The sequence below is a fragment of the Coptis chinensis genome, chromosome 8, assembly GCF_015680905.1.
Source record: "Coptis chinensis isolate HL-2020 chromosome 8, ASM1568090v1, whole genome shotgun sequence".
Classification (NCBI taxonomy): domain Eukaryota; kingdom Viridiplantae; phylum Streptophyta; class Magnoliopsida; order Ranunculales; family Ranunculaceae; genus Coptis; species Coptis chinensis.
Window position 1 is genome coordinate 91,746,586 of NC_141463.1, and position 23,476 is coordinate 91,770,061.

A 23,476-nucleotide genomic window follows, 5' to 3' on the forward strand; every position below is an offset into this window, starting at 1 on the left:
ACTGTAATTTAAAAACAAGAAGTCATCCACAAGTAAAGCATAATAGGAATAACACTTGCCAAAAGAATAGAGGGAAGGGAGAGGGAATCATGTCAGGCCAGCTCTCAAGGCCATACATCCAATGCAAGATGCAATGACACATGATCACTATTATAAATAGTAAGAGAAGAAGATGGAAAGAACAAGTACAGGAAGAAGAACTTAAACTCAAAAAGAGAATAAATACTAAAATGGGGAACCAACAATGTTCCAGTTTAACCGAGGAAAACTATTCCGCCCCTATGCCAACCATTGGTTTGTATATAGCTGCAGCCAGTTTGGTATGTCTCCTATTTCTAATTCATGACATGGTGTATGGATTTCGTCGAAGACAACCATGGTTGCCCTGTCGATTTTTTTCTGTCAATTCATTTACACTCACTCTTCTTGCAATAGCTACAAAGCTTCCAGTGGATCTTACTACTCCAATGCCTAGTGTTATAGACCAGCTATCTAAGCTTTGTGGCACTCTATTCATATGTATTTCTATGGGATTTTTCATGCCATCTCTTGGAAATATGAAAGACTCTGAATTGTTCGCTAATATGGCCTCTTTGAGTGTCCTTGTTATCGCTGTTATTTTCAATATCTATATGCAGATTGCCACTGGTGTTATCTTCACACATTTCATTGTAGAACATGTTTTACTCTTATCTCTAATGTGGTTAACACTGATGGCAATGTGGTATGTGACTTTCAACATTTATTGGGTAACAGAGAAAGGAAACGACTACTGGAGAAGCGGCCTTGAAAAGCATTACAAAGGAGGGAATATGATACAAGGGTTAAGGCACTGTTATTTCCGCAGTCACTTCTCTAATCCTCAGTTGAGAGTGTGTGCATTTACGCATTATGCCACTGTAGGCAAGTGGTGCACATATGCTCCTCTGATTCTAATAGAAGCTGGTGTTCGTACGTATATCATGGACTTGAAGTTCTGTGCAGGCGTCTCTGATTATAAATGGTCGATGTGGGTGGTGTTCGTCACGCAAATTATCACCATAGTTATAGGTTCTTTTGCAATCACCTTTAGATGGTTCTTCTCAGAAAGCTGTAAGGATCCATTCCAAAGAATGAATTGGGATTGTGCAAGATTTCAGGACTACAAAGTAGTTGCAACATTACTACTTAATCGGAAGGTCTACTCTTTGCCTCTGAATTTTTCAAGAATGAGTACTGTGAAAACCATTGAAGTATTAGTGAATGTCCTTATTTATGTGTCGTTCGTTAAGGAAATAGTAATGCTATGGATGGACAGAGTGGCTACAGTCGCAGCTTGGGTAGTGAAAAAGTTTTGTGCATGGGTTGCTGGCCATACTATTAAAACCTTAGAAATCATTTACTTGCATAGTAAAGTCAGGGAAGACATTGAAAGCTTGGTTGAGAAGTACAGACAGGTTCCAATGAATAATATCACTCAACTCCTGTCTACAACTAGTCCATCTCTAGGGTCACATTCCCATGACAAAGGTAACAATTGTCTTTTACTTGTACTGCTTGTAAGAGTAGCAGCTGTTGCGACTCCATCTGACCTTCACAAACTTCTGATTCACGCCTTAGATGAAGCTTTTGAAATTGCTCATTTCATTGAGAAGCGAGTGAACTCCTTTAGCTTCAAATGTGTTTGCAAGAGAGTAGTTGCAAACGATCTGTGGAAGAGTAGACACTTCCATAACCATTGGTTCCAGAAGAAACTAGTAATCCCCTTACAAGAGAAATATCCCGTAAGAATTCACAACTCAGCAGATGCAGAATCTCAGTCTCAGGCTGATCTAGATCGCGCTTTTGGGATAATTGAAGAGTTTATGATGACATTGAAAAACATTCCCTGTTGTTTTTCAGACGAAGAGTGTTGTATCATACTCAAATTCATTGAGAAAGGACGTTGTAATTCAGTCAAAGAGATATACGACCGCATTGAGCAGCTATTTGTTGACACAATGCATCGTGTTCTCACTCAACTCCCAAGTGTCATATTTGAATATGTTTCTAAGAGTCCGTATGCAGAGCTTGAAGAAAGAGCGAGAACCGCTTTGGAATTCCAGAGCCAATTTGACTTGTTGAAGGCTCAAGTTGAATGGTTGTCTCCTGTGGTTAGTAGTATACCTAGTAAAGTTACAAACACTCACAATATCCCACCAATGGAAGATAGTGATGATGTTGTTGTCGTTCGTTCTTCTGGTACTGAAGATGTGGATGAGGATGTTCATATAGCCCATCATTACGAAACTGTTGCCGAAGATGAGTAGACTGCCCGGAGTATTATATGCACTCATATGTCTCATTCAAATTTTTTTTTTCCGAGTGTCCTGTTCTAGCAATTTAATTTTGATCATGTAAGAGAGTACTGTGTAGTGTGTACAACCTCTAGTTCAAGTTCAAAACATCAGTGTATCTGACGTACTTTATTTTAAAGATTATATAGGTCCCTTTGCTTAAATCCTATCCATCTTTTGGAAGGTTTGTTATTAAATTCAGTTTGTACGTGTATATATGTGCAGACCTTCTCTCTCTTAATGGACGTGGTGTCTTGGACAGCTTGTTTAGTGTCTTAAACAGCCTTTCTATTATATGATCGTGGGCAAGACATAAAATAAGCTGTTCAAGAGACTAAATAAGATGCGTCAAGACACTATATAACATGTCAATAAACAGATAATCCGTTTAAGAGAATTCCTGGTGTATATATATATATATATATATATGATTAAGGATTTAGCTCGTATTAATTGGCGCTGTTCTCATAGAATATTTCAACATATTCATCCCTGCCCACCAATCCACCATACGTCCGCTTAGAGCATTCCCAATGCAGGTGAAATGGGGGGTTTGTGAAAATAGTCACTTCTATTTTGTGGAAAATGAGTGCCCAACGCACAGGTGAATAACTGGTGACTATTTTGCCAAGTTGAAACCAAGGTGAAATCTTCAACCGAGATAGTGACTGACTTGATATCTTCGGACGAGATGTTGGATTCCGTTTCGTGTGTTTTTTTAAAAAAAAAATCGGTTTTTTTTTCCGGACGGAATGAAATCTAGAGTGTATTTTCGATTTTTTTCGGGTTTTTTTTTTAACTTCAGACAAAATACCAGACGGGATGTTACATTCTGTCTCAATCAAAAAGCCTCCAGACGGAATCCAACATTCCGTTTGAGATTTTTTTTTTCACCTTTGCATTGCACAACTTCACCTTGCTTTCCACCAAAATGGTGAAAAGAATAAATCCACTTGCATTGGGAATGCTATTATAGTAAAATAATTTTAGACGTTGGGCTGAAATCTGGACATATCGAGAAATATCAGAACACAAAAATCTGTCGACGGCATTTTGTTCACTTTCTTGAGAAGTAAATAAACCTTAATTTTCTTGGCCCTTAAGTTTATCATTTCAATAGAAAAAGAGACCCAGACTCATTTCATTGCAGCAGAGAAAGAGAAAAAACTCATGGAAGCCAAAATGGGGAAGTTTTTCGATTCAATTGGAGCATTTTTCACTGGTGGAGATCAACTTCCTTGGTGTGACCGTGACATCGTCCTTGTAAGTCTTTTTTTTTTTTATTATTATTATATGTAGGGTTTTAAATTAAAGTAAATTTTTTTAATGATTTAGTCAATTTGGGTATGATTATTCATGCTTGATTGAATTCCAGTGTTTCTCATATATGTTTGATCCATGATTCATTTATGCCACTTTCTCTGTAACTTGTTTTTAGGGTGTGTTCAATCCTGTAAATAATTATTAATTGGTTTGGTTGATGTATTGATTATAATTTTATTTTTCCCTTTAGAAATTGTTATGGACTCAAAAAAAAACCCTTTGTTTACTGCTTTCATTTGCTGCATTTTAACTTCTGTGAATTTTTAGCTAGTGTTGTAACTAGTGGTTTACAGGGTTGCGAGAGAGAAGTTGCAGAGGTTGCAAATGGTACCTCAGATGAAATTAAGAAAGAGAGCATCATGAGGTTATCGTGGGCGCTTGTTCACTCTAAACAACCAGAAGATGTGCAACGTGGGCTCGCCATGCTTGAAGGTTTATCATATAAGCACTACTCCATCTCATTTATTGGCATTCATAGTGTTGGGATGTTTGTGCTGATCTAATCTTCCTTTGGATCATGTTATATGACTGACCAACTTGGTTTTTCCAGATTCTTTGGTCAATCCAGGTAGTCCGCTACAAAAGAGGGAGAAGCTTTATCTTCTGGCAGTTGGGAATTTCAGGAGTGGTGACTATTCGAGGAGTAGGCAGCTGTTGGAACAAAGCTTGGAGGTGCTTTTTTTAATTTATTCACTTTAGGTGATGCACAAAATGATGCAGCTAGAATACTCCTGTTGTAGGTTTAGGATGAGAAACTTTAAGCTTTACCTCTTTGCTATATTCTTCTCGGCTGTAATAACCTTTCATCGACTCAACTTTCCAGATTGCACCTGATTGGAGGCAGGCCCTAACCCTGAAGAAGACAGTTGAAGACAAAATAGCTAAAGGTAAACTTATAATTACTAATTTGCTCTATAATGGATGCAGTTCTGAGAGCAATCTTTTTTATGCAGATGGTGTGATCGGCATAGGCATTGCTGCAACTGCTGCAGGACTTGTGGTTGGTGGAATTGCTGCAGCACTGGCTCGCAAGAAATGATTTGTCCCCTTCTGCATTCGCTGTGCATATGAACATGATTAGCAAAACCCGTGTGGTTATCTTTTGGATATGTTTTCAGTGACTTGTTATCGTAAGCACTCGACTCTAGTTTGCATTAGGTTTGTAACAGAAAAGATTATATAGATTTGGGGAATAGAACATATAACATTTTCAGCTCTTTTATTAGGCTCTTCTGGTTCCTTTTCCACAATCTCTCTCAATTTTCTATAATATGTTTGAATTTAAATGATAAATGGAACTTTGGGGTACGAGTTCCCAGTCATAGGCACATCAGTTCATTCTGGTGTGAAAATGTCCAATTTGCAAAGAGTATACAGGGAAAATGTATATTGGTAAGTTCAATTTTTTTTTCTCGCAACATCTGTGATGGTGCATGATCCCAAGGATTGTGCTGCTATTTCAAAGTAGGACTTCAAACAGAGGGTCGAAATATATAGAATACTGCTGCACTAGCCACAAGCATGGTTTGACATCTTCCCTCTTTCACTTGAGCTACTTAGTTTGAGGCAGCAGGGCATTATGTTTAGCAAGAGTTTCAAAACTCAATGCAAATAATATTTACCATCCGTTACTTGAAAATGCTTTTTTTGGCCCTTTCAAGATCATAAAAATATTGCCTTCTAAGGACGTCCTAAGCAACAATTTTTAGAATGCAACATGCACTGACATATCGCCAACTGAGTTATTTTCTGTAGGAGAGCTAATGCCCTTCACTCTCCTAGTAAGGTAAGGAGAATGGCTTCGTAATCCCCAGATGTCTCCTTGGCAATTGATTTGGCAAGAGTTTCACTGTTTCTCTTGAAGTACAGCTCCTTGATCTCCTTCAGATCCTTCTCAGTGTGTCAAACAATTGCACACGTGAGGGCATCTTCATCAGTTCCCACCTTCGTAAGCGCGTTGCGAACCACCTTCGAGTCGCTTGATGAGATTCTCCTTGCAATGTTCTTCATATGCTTGCCCGATTAGCTTCCTCTGAACTGCATTTCTCCGTCCTAGTGCAGATATAAGCGCTTTCTCGTCTGTTCCCAGCCCTGAATAGAGATTTAACGTAAACGAAAATTCTTATGAGGAACCATCTAATTAAATTTCGATGATACCATTCTAATCAAGCAGAGAATTATTTGCAGCTCTTTAGTAAGGTGGGAGGTTTACTTTTAACAACTCATTTGAATCTTCAATCCGAATAAATAACGCAAAGAAAAAATAAGGATCTGATTGAACTGACCATAACCTGATCATTTCATATCTTAATCATAATTATAAGCAAGTCTATGGAACAACATGCATGATATTGGATACTACGAAAAGTAGGACAGTATTTTGGCAAATCCAAAACTGTTTATCAAAGAAAAAATGTTAAAAAAAATATTTGTAAATGTAATTGAAGGAAATGTTTTCAAAACTTCTACTAAACAAAGACGAACAAGGAAATGTTAGCAAAACTTCTACTAAACAAAGAAGAACATCATTCCACAAGGTTCTAGTCCTACGTGAAAATAAAAATTTCAACTTTTGAATGATCTATGTCAAATACCATCGTTACAGCTTTCATTATTCACTTTAGGTGCTGCACAAAATGATGCAGCTAGAACACTCCTGTTGTAGGTTTAGGATGAGAAACTTTTAAGCTTTACATCTTTGCTTTATTCTTCTCGGCTGTAATAACCTGGACTCAACTTTCCAGATTGCACCTGATTGGAGGCAGGCCCTGACCGTGAAGAAGACGGTTGAAGACAAAATAGCTAAAGGTAAACTTATAATTACTAATTTGCTCTATAATGGACACGGTTCTGAGAGCAATCTTTTTTGTTACAGATGGTGTGATCGGCATAGGCATTGCTGCAGCACTGGCTCGTAAGAAATGATTTGTTTCCTCCGCATTAACTATGCACTTTAACTTGATTAGCAAAACCCGTGTGGTTATCTTTTTGATATGCATGTTTTCAGTGACATGTTATCTTGAGCACTTGACTCTAGTTTGCATTAGGTTTGTAACAAAAAAGATTGTACAGATTTGGAGAAGAGAACATATAACATTTTCAGCTCTTTTATTAGGCTCTTCTTGTTCTTTTTCCTCTCTCTCTTCTCTATTCTCTATAATAATATGTTTGAATTTAAATTATAAATGGAACTTTGGGGTATGGGTTCCCAGTTAGAGGCACATCAGTTCATTCTGCTGTGAAAATGTCCAATTTGCAAAGTATACTGGGAAAATATAAATTAATTGGTTCATTTTTGAGATAACGACCAAAAATGAGCACAAATGAGCAAGGATCAAGGAAACAGGATTTTTTAACTTACACCAGCAACAACTAGAATGCAAAATGCACTGACATTGGATGGCAAGAAAACTCTGTATCACATACATACAGAGTGAAACAAAGCAACTGGAAATGAGTAGGGTTTGACAGACAAAATAAAACAACAGCCTAGAAAGCAAAATACTCAACCTCATCGACAGTCTACATAAAGCAAACGAAAGCCAAGCGAATTAAAAGCTAATTGGACACCAACTGAGTAATTTTCTGTAAGAGAACTAATGCCCTTCTAGTAAGGTAAGGAGGAAAGCCTCGTAATCCCCAGATGTCTCCTTGGCAACTGATTTGGCAAGAGTTACACTGTTTCTCTTGTAGTACAGCTCCTTGATCTCCTTCAGATCCTTCTCAGCGTGTCGAACAATTACACGCGTGAGGGCATCTTCATCAGTTCCCGCCTTTGTAAGCGCATGGCGAACCACCTTCAACAGACCACAACACAAAATCATAAGTTCAACTTAATAGTTGGCATAGATATCCAAAATTATTCTTAAGACCTGCTTTTATAATTCCAAGCCTCACCTTCTCAAAGTACTTGATAGGGTCAGTGATGCATCGGACTGTTGTTCTCAATATTGCTAAGAATTCATCAGATGGGTCACCCAATAGCTTCTGAAACATGATTTTGTAAAATCAAAGAATATTGATTAATGATTTAAAATCGCATCTACAACTGTTTGTTCCATACCTTGGTAAGGGAAGCACCATGAACATCTTTGTAGCGGTTGAATGTCGCATTCAGCTGTGCTTTGCTCCTTGTACTCACGATTCTAATGACTTCTTCATGGTTGAAGTGCTTCCCTCCAATTGCATCCTGGAGAATCTTGGCCTCAGAGGATGCCACATTTGGATTTACCTCATTCCCATCATACCTGTATGTGCCAACTAGACCGACAAGTATCTGTAGCACAAGCATGATCGTCTATACATTTAGGCTGCTTACTAACATATCAGTGACATCGTAACAGTCTATTAACCGAATAGCATACCTTGCGAATGTCACCTGAAGTATGTGAAGCCACATCTTCTTCCAACGAAGTCTTGTAGCAACTTTGATATGCCCGTTTCACTGCTAAGAGAGCGTCTGGAGGGAGTTCACAAGCAATTTCAGCAATTACCTTATAGTTTTGTCCCTTTAATGCCAAATGAGCGAATAGAGCATCTCGTTCAACTGGATCAGGCATCCAACGATACATGGCTTTCTGTAACGAAATTAATTTAAGTTATTGGATAGCTAGTTTTCAGTATCAAGGGATGATGAAATATATGACTGTGTAGCATTATAGGAAACCTCGAAGTGCCCTGAAAGCTCGGTTTCGAGTCGCTTGATGAGATTCTCCTTGTAATGTTCTTCATATGCTTGCCTGATTAGCTTCCTCTGAACTGCATTTCTGTGTCCTAGTACAGATATAAGCGCTTTCTCGTCTGTTCCCAGCCCTGAATAGAGATTTAATGTAAAGGAAAATTCTTATGAGAAACCATCTAATTAAAATTTCGATTAAGGAACTTGATTCCTTTCTAGTCATGCAAAGAATTATTTTCAACTCTTTAATAAGATGGGAGGTTTACTTTAAACAACTCTTCGATCCGAATAAATAACGCAAAGAAAAAATAAGGATCTGATTGGGCTGACCATAACCTGATCATTTCATATGTTAATCACAAGTATAAGTAGGCCTATGGAACAACATGCATGAGATTGGACACTATGAAAAGTACGACAATATTTTCGACATCCATAGATAACAATGGGGACTCCGGACTCTCCCTCTGATGGGAAAATATTGGTGAAAAATAGTTTTCTAGATAAAAAAGCGGAAAAAAGCATTCCCTTGTACTTTTTGGCAAATCCAAGACAGTGTTTATCAAAGGAAAAATGCTAAAAAGAAATTGTAAATGTAAATTTGATAATGTTTACAAAACTTCTACGAAACAAAGAAGAACATCATTCCATAAGGTTCTAGTTCTACATGAAAATAAAAATTTCAACTTCTTAATGATCTATATCAAACAACTCCAAAAATCATACCATCGTAACAGCTTTCATTAGCACATGATTACTATATGAACTGCTAAATTACAAACAAAAGTGAAGACAAGAAAGAAAGAAGAACCTTGAACAGCCTTTCTAATCTTGCCAGCATCCTCAAGAGGAGTAGGAACAGAATCAGGAACAACTAGAGTAGCCATTTCAGTTTAAGAAGTTTTAAAAACGGTAAGCAGAGAAGTGTGTATATCAAAGGTGGCCAAGGTAACGTTCTATTTATATAGTAACAAGCGCTCAAAAGTTATCATTATAGTTTGTAACGCCTGGTTATCGAGAAAAAAAATAGTTTGTAACGCCTCTGTTATATTCTTTTTCTTGTTTTACTTTTAACATGCAAACTAATTATTAATTAATTAATAATGAAATAATAGGAAGGAGTAACGCCTCTGTTATATTCTTTTTCTTGTTTTAACATACAAACTAATTATTAATTAATTAATGAAATAATGAGGATGGAAGATCATTAGTTTCTAAACTTTGTTCAAAATCTCAAATTGGCGGAAATATTCCAAAGGGTTTTAAGTTTTTAACTAGAATGTTTAGAATTTCCTACACATACCAGAATACTAGTGTTGAAATCTCTGATATATCTCATACAGAAACTCTTAAATACCAAATATATTGAGAAATACTACGAAATTTTCTATGGTACGGTCTAGTCTTAGCTTTGACGTTTTGCCTCAGTCCCATGCTCCCCTAGTTGTTTGTTGATTTAGATACACAAACGCCAAATCCAACTAACTTGACTCCCTCAGGTTGGACCAGATTAAGAGATTCTGGTCTAAGAATAACAATAAAAACGAAAGGATTATTAGGAATTCTTTTCTATTAAATAGAGAAATTAAAGTCTTTTTCTAAATTTAAAAAAAAAAATAATTTGGATTGACCGTGTTTTTTTTGTGTGTATTTAGAGAGAAAAAATCTTAATTTTTCATTTAGTGGTTAGAAAATCCTAATTGATTCATCCGTGGGGACAATACTCGTTAACCCAAAACGAAATGTGGTGCCGAGAAACCTACACTAGACGGAGCAAACGATGAATACATTTTTTTTTTTTTTATCTTTAAGCGATAATGCTAAACAAAGGAATTATTAAGATAACCAAACAATCACGTTTGATTTCGTCATTTGTTGGAGCAGGTGTGATGTGAGTATAATTGAGTAGGTATTTTGCCTCGATTGTCAACCATTAAGCAATTTTTTTTGCCAGCATTGTGTTGTAGTTATGTGCGGTTGGATACCCTAGACAGTAGACACTTGGATCACTATTAAACTCTTGGCAATTGTATATTTTGATTTCAAGTATCGAGACTGGTCAAAATTATGAGTATTTATTGAAAAATATCGGCGATGTATATTTGGTGGGAAGCTGGGCTGCTGGGGCCTAAATGATGGACAATAATGCCGCTATCTAAAGTCGGCTTCTTTACAAAGTCCACTATTTAATTTGGGAGTCTTAGAGTATTTCCAATGGAGTGTGTAAATCTACACTTCCATATAGACTCCATGTAGATGCTACTAGGATTTTATACCCTTATTTCTAAGGCTCCAGCTATCTCGAGAATATCTTCATAGGGATGAGGGTCTGCGAACCAATCCAATGGTCTGAAAATCAAAAACAAAAAGGATGAGAGAGAAAATGAGAGGATGTTGTATTTCTAAACCGTTGGATCACACATCCAACGGTCGTAGACCTCGTCCCTATGAGGACATCTTCGGAGTAGACAACCTCTATTTCTAAAGTAATAAATATACACCTCATGGCTCTTCCAGTGGTGGTGTGGAAATAAAGAATAAAACAACAGACGTTAACCGTTGCAAGTTTGCAAAAGAAATTTTAAGTGGAGAACGCACGTCACTTTAACTCTCGTCCGTATTTTAAAAATCTGGAAACAAGAGTAGTGACGTCTGTTGAAGTGACGTCCGAACTTTAAAAACCCACCAACAACATTTAAACCTACGTTTGTGTTTCTTATCAACTAATAACCTGGGAGGAGAATTTCCACCAAATTTTAACAACTAATAGCTATTGTATACGGGTTACATTCTCCATTGGAAAGGGTTTTTTCGAAATAGAAGTGTAAATTTCACACATTATACCGCTTGACACCCTCAATTGGAGATGCACTTAAACGTAAAATATTTGCTCCACAGTGACACAGGTTTGTGAACGAAGATGATGGTGATAATTGCCAATGTCATCCCACATGACATCATGGAGGATATACTTTTAAGACTACCAATCAAGTCTTGAAACGCTTCCAGTGCGTATCCAAAGCGTGGGATGCATATATTCTAGATCCTCGCTTTGTCAACTTGCACCTTGAAAAGAACAAAGGGAACAATAACAGCACAAAACTCGTTTTGGGAAAGCGTGAACTAAGCCTCTCACAAGCTGAGAGATTGTGTGATTTTAGCAGTGATCTACTCGGTTATGCAGCACAAAACTCGTTTTGGGAAAGCGTGAACTAAGCCTCTCACAAGCTGAGAGACTGTGTGATTTTAGCAGTGATCTACTCGGTCATGCAATCAAGATTCATGTATATGATACGGGGTTCTTGTAATGGAATACTATTTATCCGGCCAGACATAAAATATCAAATATGATTGTGGAACCAAGTTCGAAAGTTTCGGGATTTGAAGATATTTTAGACCCTTCCAAAACCGATATATATTAAAATCGGATTGATATATCGTTTTTGTCCATTTTGATGATAATATTCAAAAAAATTGAAAAATCGAGATATATCAGAAATATCACCGATATATTGGTCAACAGTCAACAAAATCAGTCAAAAGTCAAACTGTCCAACCAAGTCAAACGATATATATCAAATATGTCGAAATATATCGCCAATATATATCTTTATATCGGTTTTATTGATATATATATCGGTTTAAAATTAATTTAATTTTCGGAGCCGATATTTCGAATGTTTCAAAGTCGGTAGGCTGAAAAAACGATAAATATCGGCAAAAAATCAATTTTTCGACCGATATTTTCAGCCCTGTGTGGAACCCGTCTACGGGAGAATACAGGATATTACCACGAATGTCTTTATGGATAGTTCATGGTTTAGGTAGGAATTCTCTTAAACGGATTATCCGTTTACGGACATATTATATAGTGTCTTGACGCAGTTATTTAGTGTCTTGAACAGTTTAGTCTTGTCCACAATCATGTAATAAGCGTAAATGAAAAAGTTGATCAGACACTATATAAACGGTTCAAAACACTAAATAAGTTGTCCAAGACACCATGTCCGTTAAGGGATAATCCGTTTAAGAGAATGCCTGATGGTTTAGGTTAAAATTCTACTTCCAAGTTCCAAAGACTATGTAGTTGTGGCCTGTGGGCATTAAGATGGTAGAATTGCGGGTTCGATCTCTAGTCAGTGTCTACTCACTACGTTATAATTCGTGGAGACATTCCCTATTACATAGAAGATATATATACTAATCAAGGAGGGGAACTTGTATATCTTAATATATAATGCACTTCACTGGGCAGCGATTGCGACTAACAGTGGCAATCATTATAAATGTGTCCTTGCGTTCGACTTATGTGTTAATAAGTTACATGAGGTACCATTGCCCGAGTTTGAAGTTCAAAACTATTGGTGTTCTGCTGTTGCAACGTTAGACGGATGCCTTTGTGTTGGAATTTGTCATTATACAGATGAGGTTGAAACATGGATGATGAAAGATTATGGCGTAAAGAAATCTTGGACAAGGTTGTTTAAAATTGAACATCCGAAACATATGGGTCGCCTGGTACCTATACTTTCTACAGAGGAAGGTGCGAGGAATCATATGAATATGCATAGTAATCTACCAAAATACCGAAGTGTTTCAAGCTTCCTTCAAGCAAGGACATATACAGAAAGCCTTGTTGCACTTGGCGATAGAAGTTATATATTGACCGAGCTTATACGTTGCTATAACGGTAAATAGCTTCAAAAGCAAAAGAAATAGGGTATAATGAAGTGAATACATACATTCCATTGTACCACGGCCCAGTTGTTGTCAATTTTAGAGAAATTTCTATGCTTAGAAAATCGGATTATTTGTACCAAGACAATTACTGATTAACTCTGTCTAACCTGGGATTTGAGTGAAACTTCTTCATCTAACGAATATTTTCTAAACAGATGAAGCCTCTTTGGGCAACCCACGACCAGCTGGTATTGGTGTTTCTTACAGAGGTAATATGGGTGATTTTAAGCTGACAATGTGGAAGAGGATTGACATTGGAACAAACTTTTGGGAAGAGTGCATGACCATTCTTGAAGGGGTGGAGATTGCTGTGGCTAGAGGATGGTTCCAACTTTGGATAGAAACGGATTCTGAGGCACCTGCAGTTGCTTTTACAAGTGGAAATGTGCCTTGGAAAATGCAAGCAAGATAGCACAACTGCACTCCAGCAAATGAAGATTACAACTATCTTCAGAGAGGCAAATTTTACAGCTAATAATCTGGCTAAGAAGGGTAGGTGCAACTCTGGCTGATAATGAAGTAATTGTTTGTGAAGGAAAACCTGATTGCTTACACAAATGGGAAGGTCCTTTCCAAAGCTTTTATAGATTCTAGTATATACACACTACACCATACTTATAAATGGTTGTAGAAGCTGCTTAGCTCGACTTGGCACGACCTTAGAGAGCGCAACCTCTTGCCTCTCTAAACACCTCTTGTACCTTTTTACTTTTTAATATAATTTAAACTTACCCAGCAAAAAAACAAAAGACAGGCTCTTGTCCTCTACGTAAATCAGTCACGAAACTCTTGGTAATTGTATCAAATGTATAAACTCTTGTCCCCTACGAAACTCTACGCCGTTGTTGATGGCACAAGGTTTATAAACTGCACTCTATCTATTCACAAATTAGGAGCTTTTGCATTTTGAACTCCCCCTTTTGCTGTCCTAACCAATCTTTCCAGGATCTTTATAAATCAACAACGAAGGTTTTTGCTAAGGGGTACCACACTTGTGTGCCAAATCCAACGGAGACATACATAGTACTTTCAAGTATAGTATGTTTCAACTGATTTTACGTTCCTGAAGAACAAGAAAAAACAGAATTACAAAACCCTGTTGTTGTTGTTGGTCAGATCACATAACACAGCGGTAGGTCACATGTGAGCCAGTAACATCACCATCGCTAGTGACTTTCACCACTTGCCCCTTCTCAAGTCCATAGTATCGTGCAATTGCATCAGTCTCCAACATGCAAGGAATCTGAAAAGGTCGTACGGATTAAATCTACACTAATCCAAACGACTGTACACAACAATTGTCTAATCATATAAACACATGAACAAGAGCTGAAATAGAGGTAGCTAGGGTTGGCCGGATGGTTGATTCTTGCTTCCAATAATGTCCTGTATCTTAAGAAGTTTCGGTTCAAATTTTACCTGATTCTCTTCCACGCTGTACTTTTTGAAGAGCTTCTCCTTTTCTTTCAGACTCAGTAACTCGTGCTTTGGCATCAACACATGCTTGGTAATGTTAACCAGCAAGTCAGTGATCTGAAAACAAGGCAAAGTAAGACGGCAGATAATGAGCAACAGCTAAACATTGTCTACGAAGCAAAAGCTAAATATTGATATAGGAACTAATACTGTCTTTCAAGTTTTAGGGAACAGTTTGGTGGAGGAAATCAAACAGGGCCAAGTATTGTCAAACTCAGAAAGAAAAAAACAATCGCTCACAGTTTGAGTTCAAAATACAGATCACATAATTGAATGTTTATACTACATGTACGTTCTGCACTTGTGCTGTTGATTTTAGCGATATAATAGTGTCCTGCCCGTTGCGGATTGAGGAAGTTGTGCCGTAGTTGTCTGCTGTTTTTTTGTTACAAAGAATGAACTGTTATAATTCTTTTACAGTTCTAAGCTCATTTTCTCATGCAAGTAAACAATAGTTGGCTCACCTAGTTTCTCAATGTTAATCCTTTGTTTGAGTCCTCGACTCCTTGAGCTTGGACGAACGATTTATAATTATTTAAATAAAAAATAAAAGGCTGTTATGCGACTTAACTAAAAAATTTAAATTAATCCGTCAAAGTAGAAAATTTTGTTAAAGAGTATGGGGATTATCTGATCTACATTTTGGATGATTTGTACAGAGCATCGGATCACCTCTCAAACTTATCTCCCATTTACACGAGTATAAGTTTCTTGATCTGGTATATCTACTGCTGATGTTAGTGCTAACAGCTTTTGCGACAGTGCTGACAATGAAAATAAAATTGAGCACAAAGGTTCTAACTTGCTAAGCAAAACGTAATATACACTCTAAGCAAAACGTAATATACACTCAGTAGTATAAATGAAAAAAGACTCTGATACCATTCTACTTTAATACACTGTTGTTTCCATATCATTACTACTCGAGCTTCCAATTTTTTCTAGCTTCAGTTAAACTTTGGGAGATGCTTCTCTAGTCCCATTAATTGTTGCTCCCTTGTCTCCAGTCATAGGACAGACGGAAATGGCTCGTGCACTCGCAGAACCAACTTTCTCTTTTACTCCCCCTTTACAAAACAAGGTTGCGCTGCAAACCAGTATCAACAATTTGATCATTGCAGGGGGTTTCAAATGGCAACCAACAGAAATGCTATTAAGCACAAAAATCCAAACCCGGAGCAAAAATAGTAACAACTTACAATAATACACCAACTCAATTTTATTGCTCTGCTGATGATTTTCTTTGGACCACAAAGTCATCAGCAGAGTAATAGTCTGCAATGAGCCGATACATGTATGAGGGGTTATGCCCTCCCCTGCAGGAATAAAATAACAATAAACATGAGAACATAAAAGTAAAATGGCATCAACTGAATATAGAACTACTCCAAATGATTCAAGTTTAAGGGCAGATGACAAAGTTTTTGGACAGCCAAAAGCCCCTAACGTGACAGATCAGGGGTGCATGTGGCATCTATCAAAACTTTCCTTTTACTAAATGTAATATCAACTTTTCTAGATTCTATAGATTGTCATTAGCTTTGATTGCAAATTCTCCAGACTTCAGGCGTTTTACATAAATCAAACCAGAAGGAAGGTTCTTTTGGTTTATCTGTGTGTGTGCTTTGGGGGGTGCGGGGGAAGAGACTAAGAGAGAGAGCTTACGTGTCAGTGATAAACAGAGTAACAAGCTTTGGTGGCACATAGTCAAATGCAGGATTGACGACATGAAGAAGAGGAGAACCATTGCCACTTCCGAAATCCATGCAATCTGAGAACTCCCCAAAATCCAACAACTCGGAAGGGGATCTCAGATCATTCAACAACACCTCAGGATTGTGGGGATACAACGGGCACAACTGTCAATTGGGAAAACAAGTATAGTCGTTATGAAGATTCAACGCTGAAGCCAAGAGGAAAACATCAAACAGCTGAACATATTAACACATAATCAAGGAAAAATACAAAATGAACCGAACACCACCAGGATAATTCTGTGTACACCACTAGTTAATTTTTTTAAATAAGCAACTGAGAGTCAAAGTAGATAGTTGTGTACAAATATATGACAGATGTAAGTATACCTTGTGGCTACCAGCAACAACTACAAATGGAACGGCATGCCTTTGAGCTGCAAGTGCAACCATATTTAACCCCACAGGAGCTATGACTCCTCCATTGGCCATGAAGGCATGTGCTCCAACAATCACCTTCACATTACAATTATTAAGTTACGTGAAGAAAGTCAAAGAAATTCTTTCATATATTATAAATCAACGCCATTATCAAAAAAATTAGAAAAATTCATTGATGGAAAATTTGTGTTATACCATATTGACTCGGGAGATCACAGCAAATACTGCAGAATCAGTAATCACTGTTGTCTGTAAACCTCTTGCAACTAACTCTTTCGCAAGGATGTGACCCTGATACCTGATTGTTGATTATTTATAACACAGAACATGATGAATTATATGTTAAAATCAAAATTAACTTGTAAATTACTACATTAAAACAGAGAGCTAGCAAATATTTGCCAACCTTGGAGCACCTTCTGCCACGAATTCACGGAACGATCACTTTTTCTCCTTTGCAGCACAAAGGAACTCCATTACAGTTCTCGAACGGCCCAAAGTTAATATTACCTCACTGAAAACACAATTAGATAGACAAAATTGTTTCCAACAAAATTGTCAAGAAGAAACATTCAAACGTAAATTTAAAAGATATATAACACAACAAATGGCATAAAATTCAAGCACATGGCCTTCTCTCTTCTCTTTCTAAGGTGAGCGCCTAAGTGGTTAAGGGTAAAGTTATATACAAGCAAGTGTAGCAACTTTCTCCTTCTGCATTCTCTATCTAATAACCACTTATTAAAGCACGCCAGTATATGTATCACAACCTCAAGAAGAATTTTAAAGATTCAATGCAGTTCATGTATGACTTGGGAAGAGAGGATACTTGTGATGAATATGTTCCACTGCTTGTTCAGCTATCAGTTCATGGCACTATGTCTTGAATAAGTTCATTAACAGCCTCGATAACATCGTGCTTTAGCTTCCGGGTCCTTAAACTTTTATCAGCTGCTGTAAAGGAGGATAGATTATTCAGCACGTATAACTGTATACCACTGTATTTTATTATTGTCAGCTCCAAACTTGAAATCACTAACGCCAAGCAAATCACGAACTCACGCATTCTCGATAGTTTTGACACTTTTAATCAACTCAACTCCAATTCCTGCAAAATCACTAAACACGTACTAACTAAATCAAACAAATAAAGTAAACAGACTAACTGATATAAAATTAGGCATAAACAATGTAACATTTACGTGCTTATCAAATACCCCCAAACTTACATTTTGCTAGTTCTCAAGCAAAACTAAATCTAAACTAATAACAAAAACAAAAATTCTAACTCACTTTCGTAGGAATCACGATTACACTTAGCATGTGTAACAAGCCTTTAGACCTCTAGGTTACCCCTAGTGGACGAGTTTAGTCTCGTGAGGGTTTTCAGAAACGGTACCCAAAAACATTAACATAGCATAACCATAACCAATGGTGATATAATTTTCTCAGAGATAAAAACTTTTCCAACTGATAAACAAGTTAAAAAAATCAGCAATTACTACAGTTTACATCATCATCACCAAGACTCATCGCTACTTCCAAAGATATAAAACATTGACTAATTTCCTAAACCAAAGCGTGTGTGTGTGTTTAGCCAAACTAATACAAACTCATATCCAAGTAACGGAATTCCTAACTTGCTATCCAAAGAACATATCAACTTCAATCCTCACCATTCATACACTTACAAGAAAGTCTCTCTTTCAGATAAGTTTTCAATTTTACCTCTGTATGCAGGAAAATGAGTAAAATAATATAACATCCCACATACTTAGCCAGAAAGACGGACTTATGAAATTTCAAAAACAAATTAGTCTCATAGAAAGAATGTCAATCACATGTGAAGTGTCAGGTCCTTCACTTTAGCATCATCTCGCCTATTCTACACTTCATATCATACTTTTGTGATAAGTCTGGATATTACCGGGCTTAGGATAGGTTAACAACAAAAGGTAAAAGGATTAAAAAATTTCTGAGAATATACTAAAGACTTTTCTTGTACTTGACCTTCTTGGAAAAATTTCTTCCCTTTGTAGACCACATTACTTGACTTTCTCACTACTTCTGCTCAATGATTTCTTTTTCTTTTTCTTTTTCTTTTTTTATATATTTCTTTTTTTCTTTTTCTTTTCTTTTTCTTTTCTTTTTCTATTTAATCACTTTGAGCAAAATGAATGATTTTCTTTATTTGATTTTGGTAAATTTTCCTTCTAAATCTTCTTTCTTCTAGCTTTCTCCTTAGTCCTTTAGAAATCCTCAAAAATATAGGTAAGGCTAATAATATGGGTTTACACTCCTTATTTGGAGTTGGGTTAAGGATAATTGGTTTAAAAAGAAAAGGCTTAATAATATAAGGCTCAAAACGGTTAACATGATGATCCTACTAGGTAGCATAGAGAAAGGCTAATTGGTTCACTACTTGACTTATCAGTATGATATTCCGTTTCGAATAGCTAGACTACAAGACCTAATGGCTATCTCCCCAGTTGATGCCACTTCATAATCAACCAAATCAAGAATAAATGAGACTATACAACGACTTTAAGCACAAAAGAATTATTGAGTCAACTTGAACTCAGAATTTACATAAAGACGCTCCATGAAATTAGAATTGATAGGTTCAAGTCTCACGGGTTAAGTCTCTATATTCCTCTTTTAGTTCACCAGGAGGTTAAGTTACTCTTGAACTTGACATGTATCAATTGGCTAATAGTGCAAATTCTACTTTGGCTTGGACTTTCATCAACAAAATCTATTTCTAGAAGTAGAAAATAGTCTAAGCAACAATAACTTCAAAAGTGACTCTTAACTTCTTAAATTCCTTGAAAATCAGTGGCATTAGAAATAAAAAACTCTTAAATATTTTCATCATTAGAAAACCACCATTTATCATACAATGCTAGAAAATTTTATTTTTCAAGCTTTTGATCCCACCCCCAACCTATCATAGACATTCTCCTCAATGTTTCAAAACCATATCCTAATGTGTAAACATGCAATGCATACATGGATAGGAAACTTCAAATTAAATACCAAATATAAGAGGAAGGATAGAAAAATATCACCTTGTATGTTGGACGAAAGTTATCGTTGACGTGATGAAAGCATGAACGTAAAACATATGCCATCCACTTACGGTGAAGAACAGATATAAATATACCAAAGAGCATAGATAACCAGGTAATAATCAAAATAGGCAAATCTCAAGCAAAAGATCATGTAATGCTATATAAAACCAACCACCCCAAAACAAGATAAAACAAAGGCCAAATTAAACTATACTATGTATCACCTAATAAGATATGCAAATGCAATGAATAGGAGGCTAACATGAGATAAAACACTTAACAAATGGTGATGATGCCGTCAGATTTTCGCAAATCTGACAACACTTTCAAGTCATCTTTTCTCACCAAAACGGCACGAACATTAAGTGGAAGGTGTCGAGGTTCTGTTTGTTTAACTCTTACTCTTCTTTTCTTAGTATGAGTCATAGGTAGACTATAGGCATATTCTAAAGACGACCTAGGAAATGAACTGGGCATGACAACCTTACTAGCAAGGCCATTAGATGAAGTACCTGATTGTGAAACCTTGTTTAAAGAGTATCCTTGATTTAAATGAGCATTATTAGATTTCGGCCAAAACTGAAATTCTCTTTTTCTAACCTGACAACGAAATTTAATATGACCCTGACCATCACAATAATGACAAACAATGCGAGGCCTAGGACGTTCAATATGAGTAGTGGACGAGACATTAGTTGGTGTACACCCTGGTTCTAAAGAAGATGAAATTGACTTAGAACACATAGAAAGAGTATTACAAGCATTTTGACACTCATCAACACTCAAATTGTTTTCACCGCTACAAAAATTAGGAAATGTCATATTAGGGTCCATATTCTTTTTTAAAATATCAAACACAGTTTCACTATCCTTTTGAGTTTCTTTAATGATGTCAAACTCACGTTTCAAAGAGTTATTATTATCCCTAAGAGAGTCATTCTCTATCTTCTATGTATTAGCAACATGCATAGTCTCATTGGCTTTGGAATTCAAAATAATATTTTCACTCTCAAGAGATATTAACCTTTCAGGCAACTTCTCATTTTCCTCGAGTAATTGCTTATTTTTCTCTAACAAATCAAGATAATCCTTAGGAAATTTCTCATGAAAGTCATTCACTACAACAACACAACTAGGGTCAAAACATGGAATGGAAGTGCTAGAGAGAGGGACGATGGAATTAGAACATGAAGAGTTAACTTCAAGAGTACTATCAAGAGAGAGTTCATCAGATAGAGTATGCACCACCGCTTTTAGTACATCATCATCATCACTATCAGACAACCAAAAATCATCATCCAAAATCGAACTAGCGTCATTATTAGTGCTAAATTGTTTGCTAGCAGTCTCGACCATATTAACCTCATATATATTCTATAACTCTCCAAGTTGTTTGCTCATATCAAAAACATTAAGCTCGATTGTCATATTACCAAAAGAAACTTTCATAACACCATTCCTACAATTTATAATGGCATTAGTTGTAGTCAGGCCAGAAATGGTCTACCAAGAATCGCAGGAATATTTCCTTTAGAATTTTGGACAAGTTGAGTATCAAGACCCACAAAGTCCACTGGAAAGTAAAATTTATCTACTTGAATCAAAACATCTTCAACAACACCACGAGAGATTTTAACAGATCTATCAGCAAGTTGTAATGTTATTGGAGTAGATTTAAGCTCTCCTAATCCCAATTGCACATAAACAGAATAAGACAATAAATTAACACTCGCACCCAAATCAAGTAAAGCTTGTTCTATCCTATAGCTTCCTATAACACATGAAATGGTGGGACAACCTGGATCCTTAAACTTAGGAGGAGTTTTATACTGTATAACGGAGCTTACTTGTTACGTAAAGAAAAGCCCTCTTTTGCACATGCATCTTCGTTTCCACAATACACAAATCTTTTAAGAACTTGGCATAGGCAGGAACTTGCTTAATAGCCTCAAGAAGTGGAATATTTATTTGAACTTTGTTAAAAACATCCAAAACTTCATTAGACTGTGTTCCTTTCGTTGCTTGAACCAATCTTTGAGGAAAATGAGCTTTTGGTATATAATGTGGCACAGGACTAGACTCCATAGGAATAGAAGGTTGCCTAGAAGCTCCATAGGAATATAATGAGGACCACTAATATCACTCTCCTCACTCTCACGCTCTCCAAAATCAGACCCAACCTCAACCCTAGGCATCTAAACCTTATTATCAACATGTTTACCACTCCTAAGTGCCCTTGGCTCAAGTTAGAACCTATCTCATACTAACCCTTTGGATTAGCTACTGGCTGACTAGGAAAATTACCTTTCTCCCTCTTACTCAAAGCATTTGCAAGTTGACCCATTTGAATTTCCAACTTGGCAATATATTGCGAGTTTGAATGCAAACTCTGTTGGGTATCTTTTTGAAATTGTTGGGTTGTTTCCTGAAACTTTATAGTGTTTTGTGCTAATTGAGCAAGGGATTCCTCTAAAGCTGAAAGCGTAGGTGGTTGGGGTGCATAATGTTGCACTTGGATTTGAGTTACTAACCCGGACCTCCCCGGTGTGTATACTCTTAAAACCAAGACAAATTAGGGTTATTATGCCACCCTTAGTTATAACTACTATTAGAAATGGAGTTGTTGCTTGGGTTCTGGTATGTGTTAAAGGCATTCACTTGTGCAGTCACGCCAGGGCAATTATCAATAACATGATCAAGACTATCGCACAAAAGATAACCAGGGGTCTCAACATTATTAACTTGAGCTGGAGATTTTGTCTCCCTTTCTAGCTCGAGAGCCTCAACTCTTCTTAGTAAGGCAACCATTTTGATATTCGCGTCAAAATCCTTTTCAACGTGAAACATAACATTCTTTGTAGTACTACTAGCCACCTTCTTAGGCTCACGACTAGTTTCCCATTGTTGGACCTTTTCAGCAATGTCTTCTAAAAACAACCATGCATCATCCACAATCTTATCACAAAAATCTCCCGTACTCATGGTTTCATTCATGGCCTTAAAATTAAAATCAAGGCCCTCATAAAAAAATGTGTACCAGTCTACCTTTCTCAAAGCCATGGTTAGGACACTGCAAGAGCATGTCCTAGAATCTCTCCATACACTTCCACAACGACTTTTTCTAAAATCAGTATCGTACAGTGTTGTTAGAATATACTAAGTTATAGTGTCGTACCCAGTGTTGTTGGACCAACTGCAGATGCTAAACCCAGTTTGTTTCGCATACTAAGGTATACTATGTCAGTGGTAAAATCCTCTTAAAAGGTATACCACACTTGTATACCTTAGTACTTCTTAAACCGCTTACTAAGGTAATTTGTAATACTTTGCAAAAACGGTTTGCAAAAAACCGAGACATGAGAAAACAGTTATAGTAACCTCCATCCAATTCAGTATAAAATCCTTAAACTGAGTCATGGAAAAAGTTTATGCCATGCAAAGTAGAAACAAACAACGATCAAACATATCTGATGGCGGCCTCTTCGCTATCGCACCTGCAACAACAACGAAAATGAGTTGCATCACGGATATGTGGGGAGGTTCTTAACGCGTGCTCCACTCCCATTTGTCCAGAAGTCAAAATTTGTGTCCCGAGAATGGAGAAGCCTTACAAGTCGAAATTCCTTTGTAATGGACAACACGTTACTCACGGGATCATTTCTTGATAACCTTATAAATACTGACAAAAAATGGGAATCCACATTATCTTTCGCATTCAGCATTGACAACAACCCACCT

At 36.8% G+C, this 23,476-nt stretch overlaps 4 protein-coding genes and 1 pseudogene across 8 annotated transcripts; 2 read left to right on the forward strand and 3 right to left on the reverse strand.

Annotated features, from left to right (window-relative positions):
• Nucleotides 1–230: 230 nt before the first annotated feature.
• On the forward strand, nt 231–2,288 carry LOC147484352 (uncharacterized). Its single transcript, XM_086579740.1, has one exon. The coding sequence runs from the start codon at nt 231–233 to the stop codon at nt 2,286–2,288; it is 2,058 nt and encodes a 685-aa protein (XP_086435866.1).
• A 512-nt stretch (nt 2,289–2,800) lies between these two features.
• Nucleotides 2,801–6,578, forward strand: BIGYIN (Tetratricopeptide repeat (TPR)-like superfamily protein). Of its 3 annotated transcripts, XM_086578250.1 has the most exons (6): nt 2,801–2,839; nt 3,292–3,578; nt 3,932–4,070; nt 4,189–4,310; nt 4,462–4,525; nt 4,592–4,856. In XM_086578250.1, exons 2-6 carry the CDS (start codon nt 3,486–3,488, stop codon nt 4,675–4,677), a joined length of 504 nt encoding a protein of 167 aa, XP_086434376.1. In that variant the 5' UTR covers nt 2,801–2,839; nt 3,292–3,485; the 3' UTR covers nt 4,678–4,856. The 3 variants fall into 3 exon arrangements, with proteins under 3 accessions (XP_086434376.1, XP_086434375.1, XP_086434377.1); XM_086578251.1 differs by lacking the exons at nt 2,801–2,839; nt 4,462–4,525; nt 4,592–4,856 and adding exons at nt 6,383–6,446; nt 6,514–6,578 and having other exon boundaries at nt 3,418–3,578; XM_086578249.1 differs by lacking the exons at nt 2,801–2,839; nt 4,462–4,525; nt 4,592–4,856 and adding an exon at nt 6,383–6,571 and having other exon boundaries at nt 3,417–3,578.
• A 394-nt stretch (nt 6,579–6,972) lies between these two features.
• Nucleotides 6,973–9,330, reverse strand: ANNAT8 (annexin 8). Of its 2 annotated transcripts, none has more exons than XM_086578247.1 (6): nt 9,128–9,330; nt 8,305–8,450; nt 8,003–8,215; nt 7,702–7,914; nt 7,536–7,625; nt 6,973–7,435 (listed from the first exon to the last, which is right to left on the reverse strand). In XM_086578247.1, exons 1-6 carry the CDS (start codon nt 9,201–9,203, stop codon nt 7,235–7,237), a joined length of 939 nt encoding a protein of 312 aa, XP_086434373.1. In that variant the 5' UTR covers nt 9,204–9,330; the 3' UTR covers nt 6,973–7,234. The 2 variants fall into 2 exon arrangements, with proteins under 2 accessions (XP_086434373.1, XP_086434374.1); XM_086578248.1 differs by having other exon boundaries at nt 7,536–7,622; nt 9,128–9,329.
• Nucleotides 9,331–15,382: 6,052 nt separating this feature from the next.
• On the reverse strand, nt 15,383–17,748 carry LOC147484355 (uncharacterized; annotated as a pseudogene). The gene is made up of 7 exons (XR_015203986.1): nt 17,730–17,748; nt 17,497–17,621; nt 17,074–17,181; nt 16,863–16,965; nt 16,617–16,742; nt 16,198–16,391; nt 15,383–15,848 (listed from the first exon to the last, which is right to left on the reverse strand). The product of XR_015203986.1 is annotated as an uncharacterized LOC147484355 (transcript).
• A 3,477-nt stretch (nt 17,749–21,225) lies between these two features.
• Nucleotides 21,226–21,823, reverse strand: LOC147484356 (uncharacterized). The gene is made up of 2 exons (XM_086579741.1): nt 21,586–21,823; nt 21,226–21,422 (listed from the first exon to the last, which is right to left on the reverse strand). The coding sequence occupies exons 1-2, from the start codon at nt 21,821–21,823 to the stop codon at nt 21,226–21,228; spliced, it is 435 nt and encodes a 144-aa protein (XP_086435867.1).
• Between the last annotated feature and the right edge of the window lie 1,653 nt (nt 21,824–23,476).

Bases quoted from the DNA above. Each gene is read 5' to 3' on its own strand.
- LOC147484352 (XM_086579740.1), top strand. From the start codon at position 231: ATGGGGAACCAACAATGTTCCAGTTTAACCGAGGAAAACTATTCCGCC.
- BIGYIN (XM_086578249.1), top strand. From the start codon at position 3,486: ATGGAAGCCAAAATGGGGAAGTTTTTCGATTCAATTGGAGCATTTTTC. The intron at 4,071-4,188 runs GTTTATCATATA...TGGTTTTTCCAG, and splicing joins TGGGCTCGCCATGCTTGAAG to ATTCTTTGGTCAATCCAGGT. The intron at 4,311-6,382 runs GTGCTTTTTTTA...TCAACTTTCCAG, and splicing joins TGTTGGAACAAAGCTTGGAG to ATTGCACCTGATTGGAGGCA.
- ANNAT8 (XM_086578247.1), bottom strand. From the start codon at position 9,203: ATGGCTACTCTAGTTGTTCCTGATTCTGTTCCTACTCCTCTTGAGGAT. The intron at 8,216-8,304 runs GTTTCCTATAAT...ATTTCGTTACAG, and splicing joins AGCTTTCAGGGCACTTCGAG to AAAGCCATGTATCGTTGGAT. The intron at 7,915-8,002 runs GTATGCTATTCG...CTTGTGCTACAG, and splicing joins CTTCAGGTGACATTCGCAAG to ATACTTGTCGGTCTAGTTGG.
- LOC147484356 (XM_086579741.1), bottom strand. From the start codon at position 21,823: ATGGAGTCTAGTCCTGTGCCACATTATATACCAAAAGCTCATTTTCCT. The intron at 21,423-21,585 runs GTAAGCTCCGTT...AATTGGGATTAG, and splicing joins GGCTTTTCTTTACGTAACAA to GAGAGCTTAAATCTACTCCA.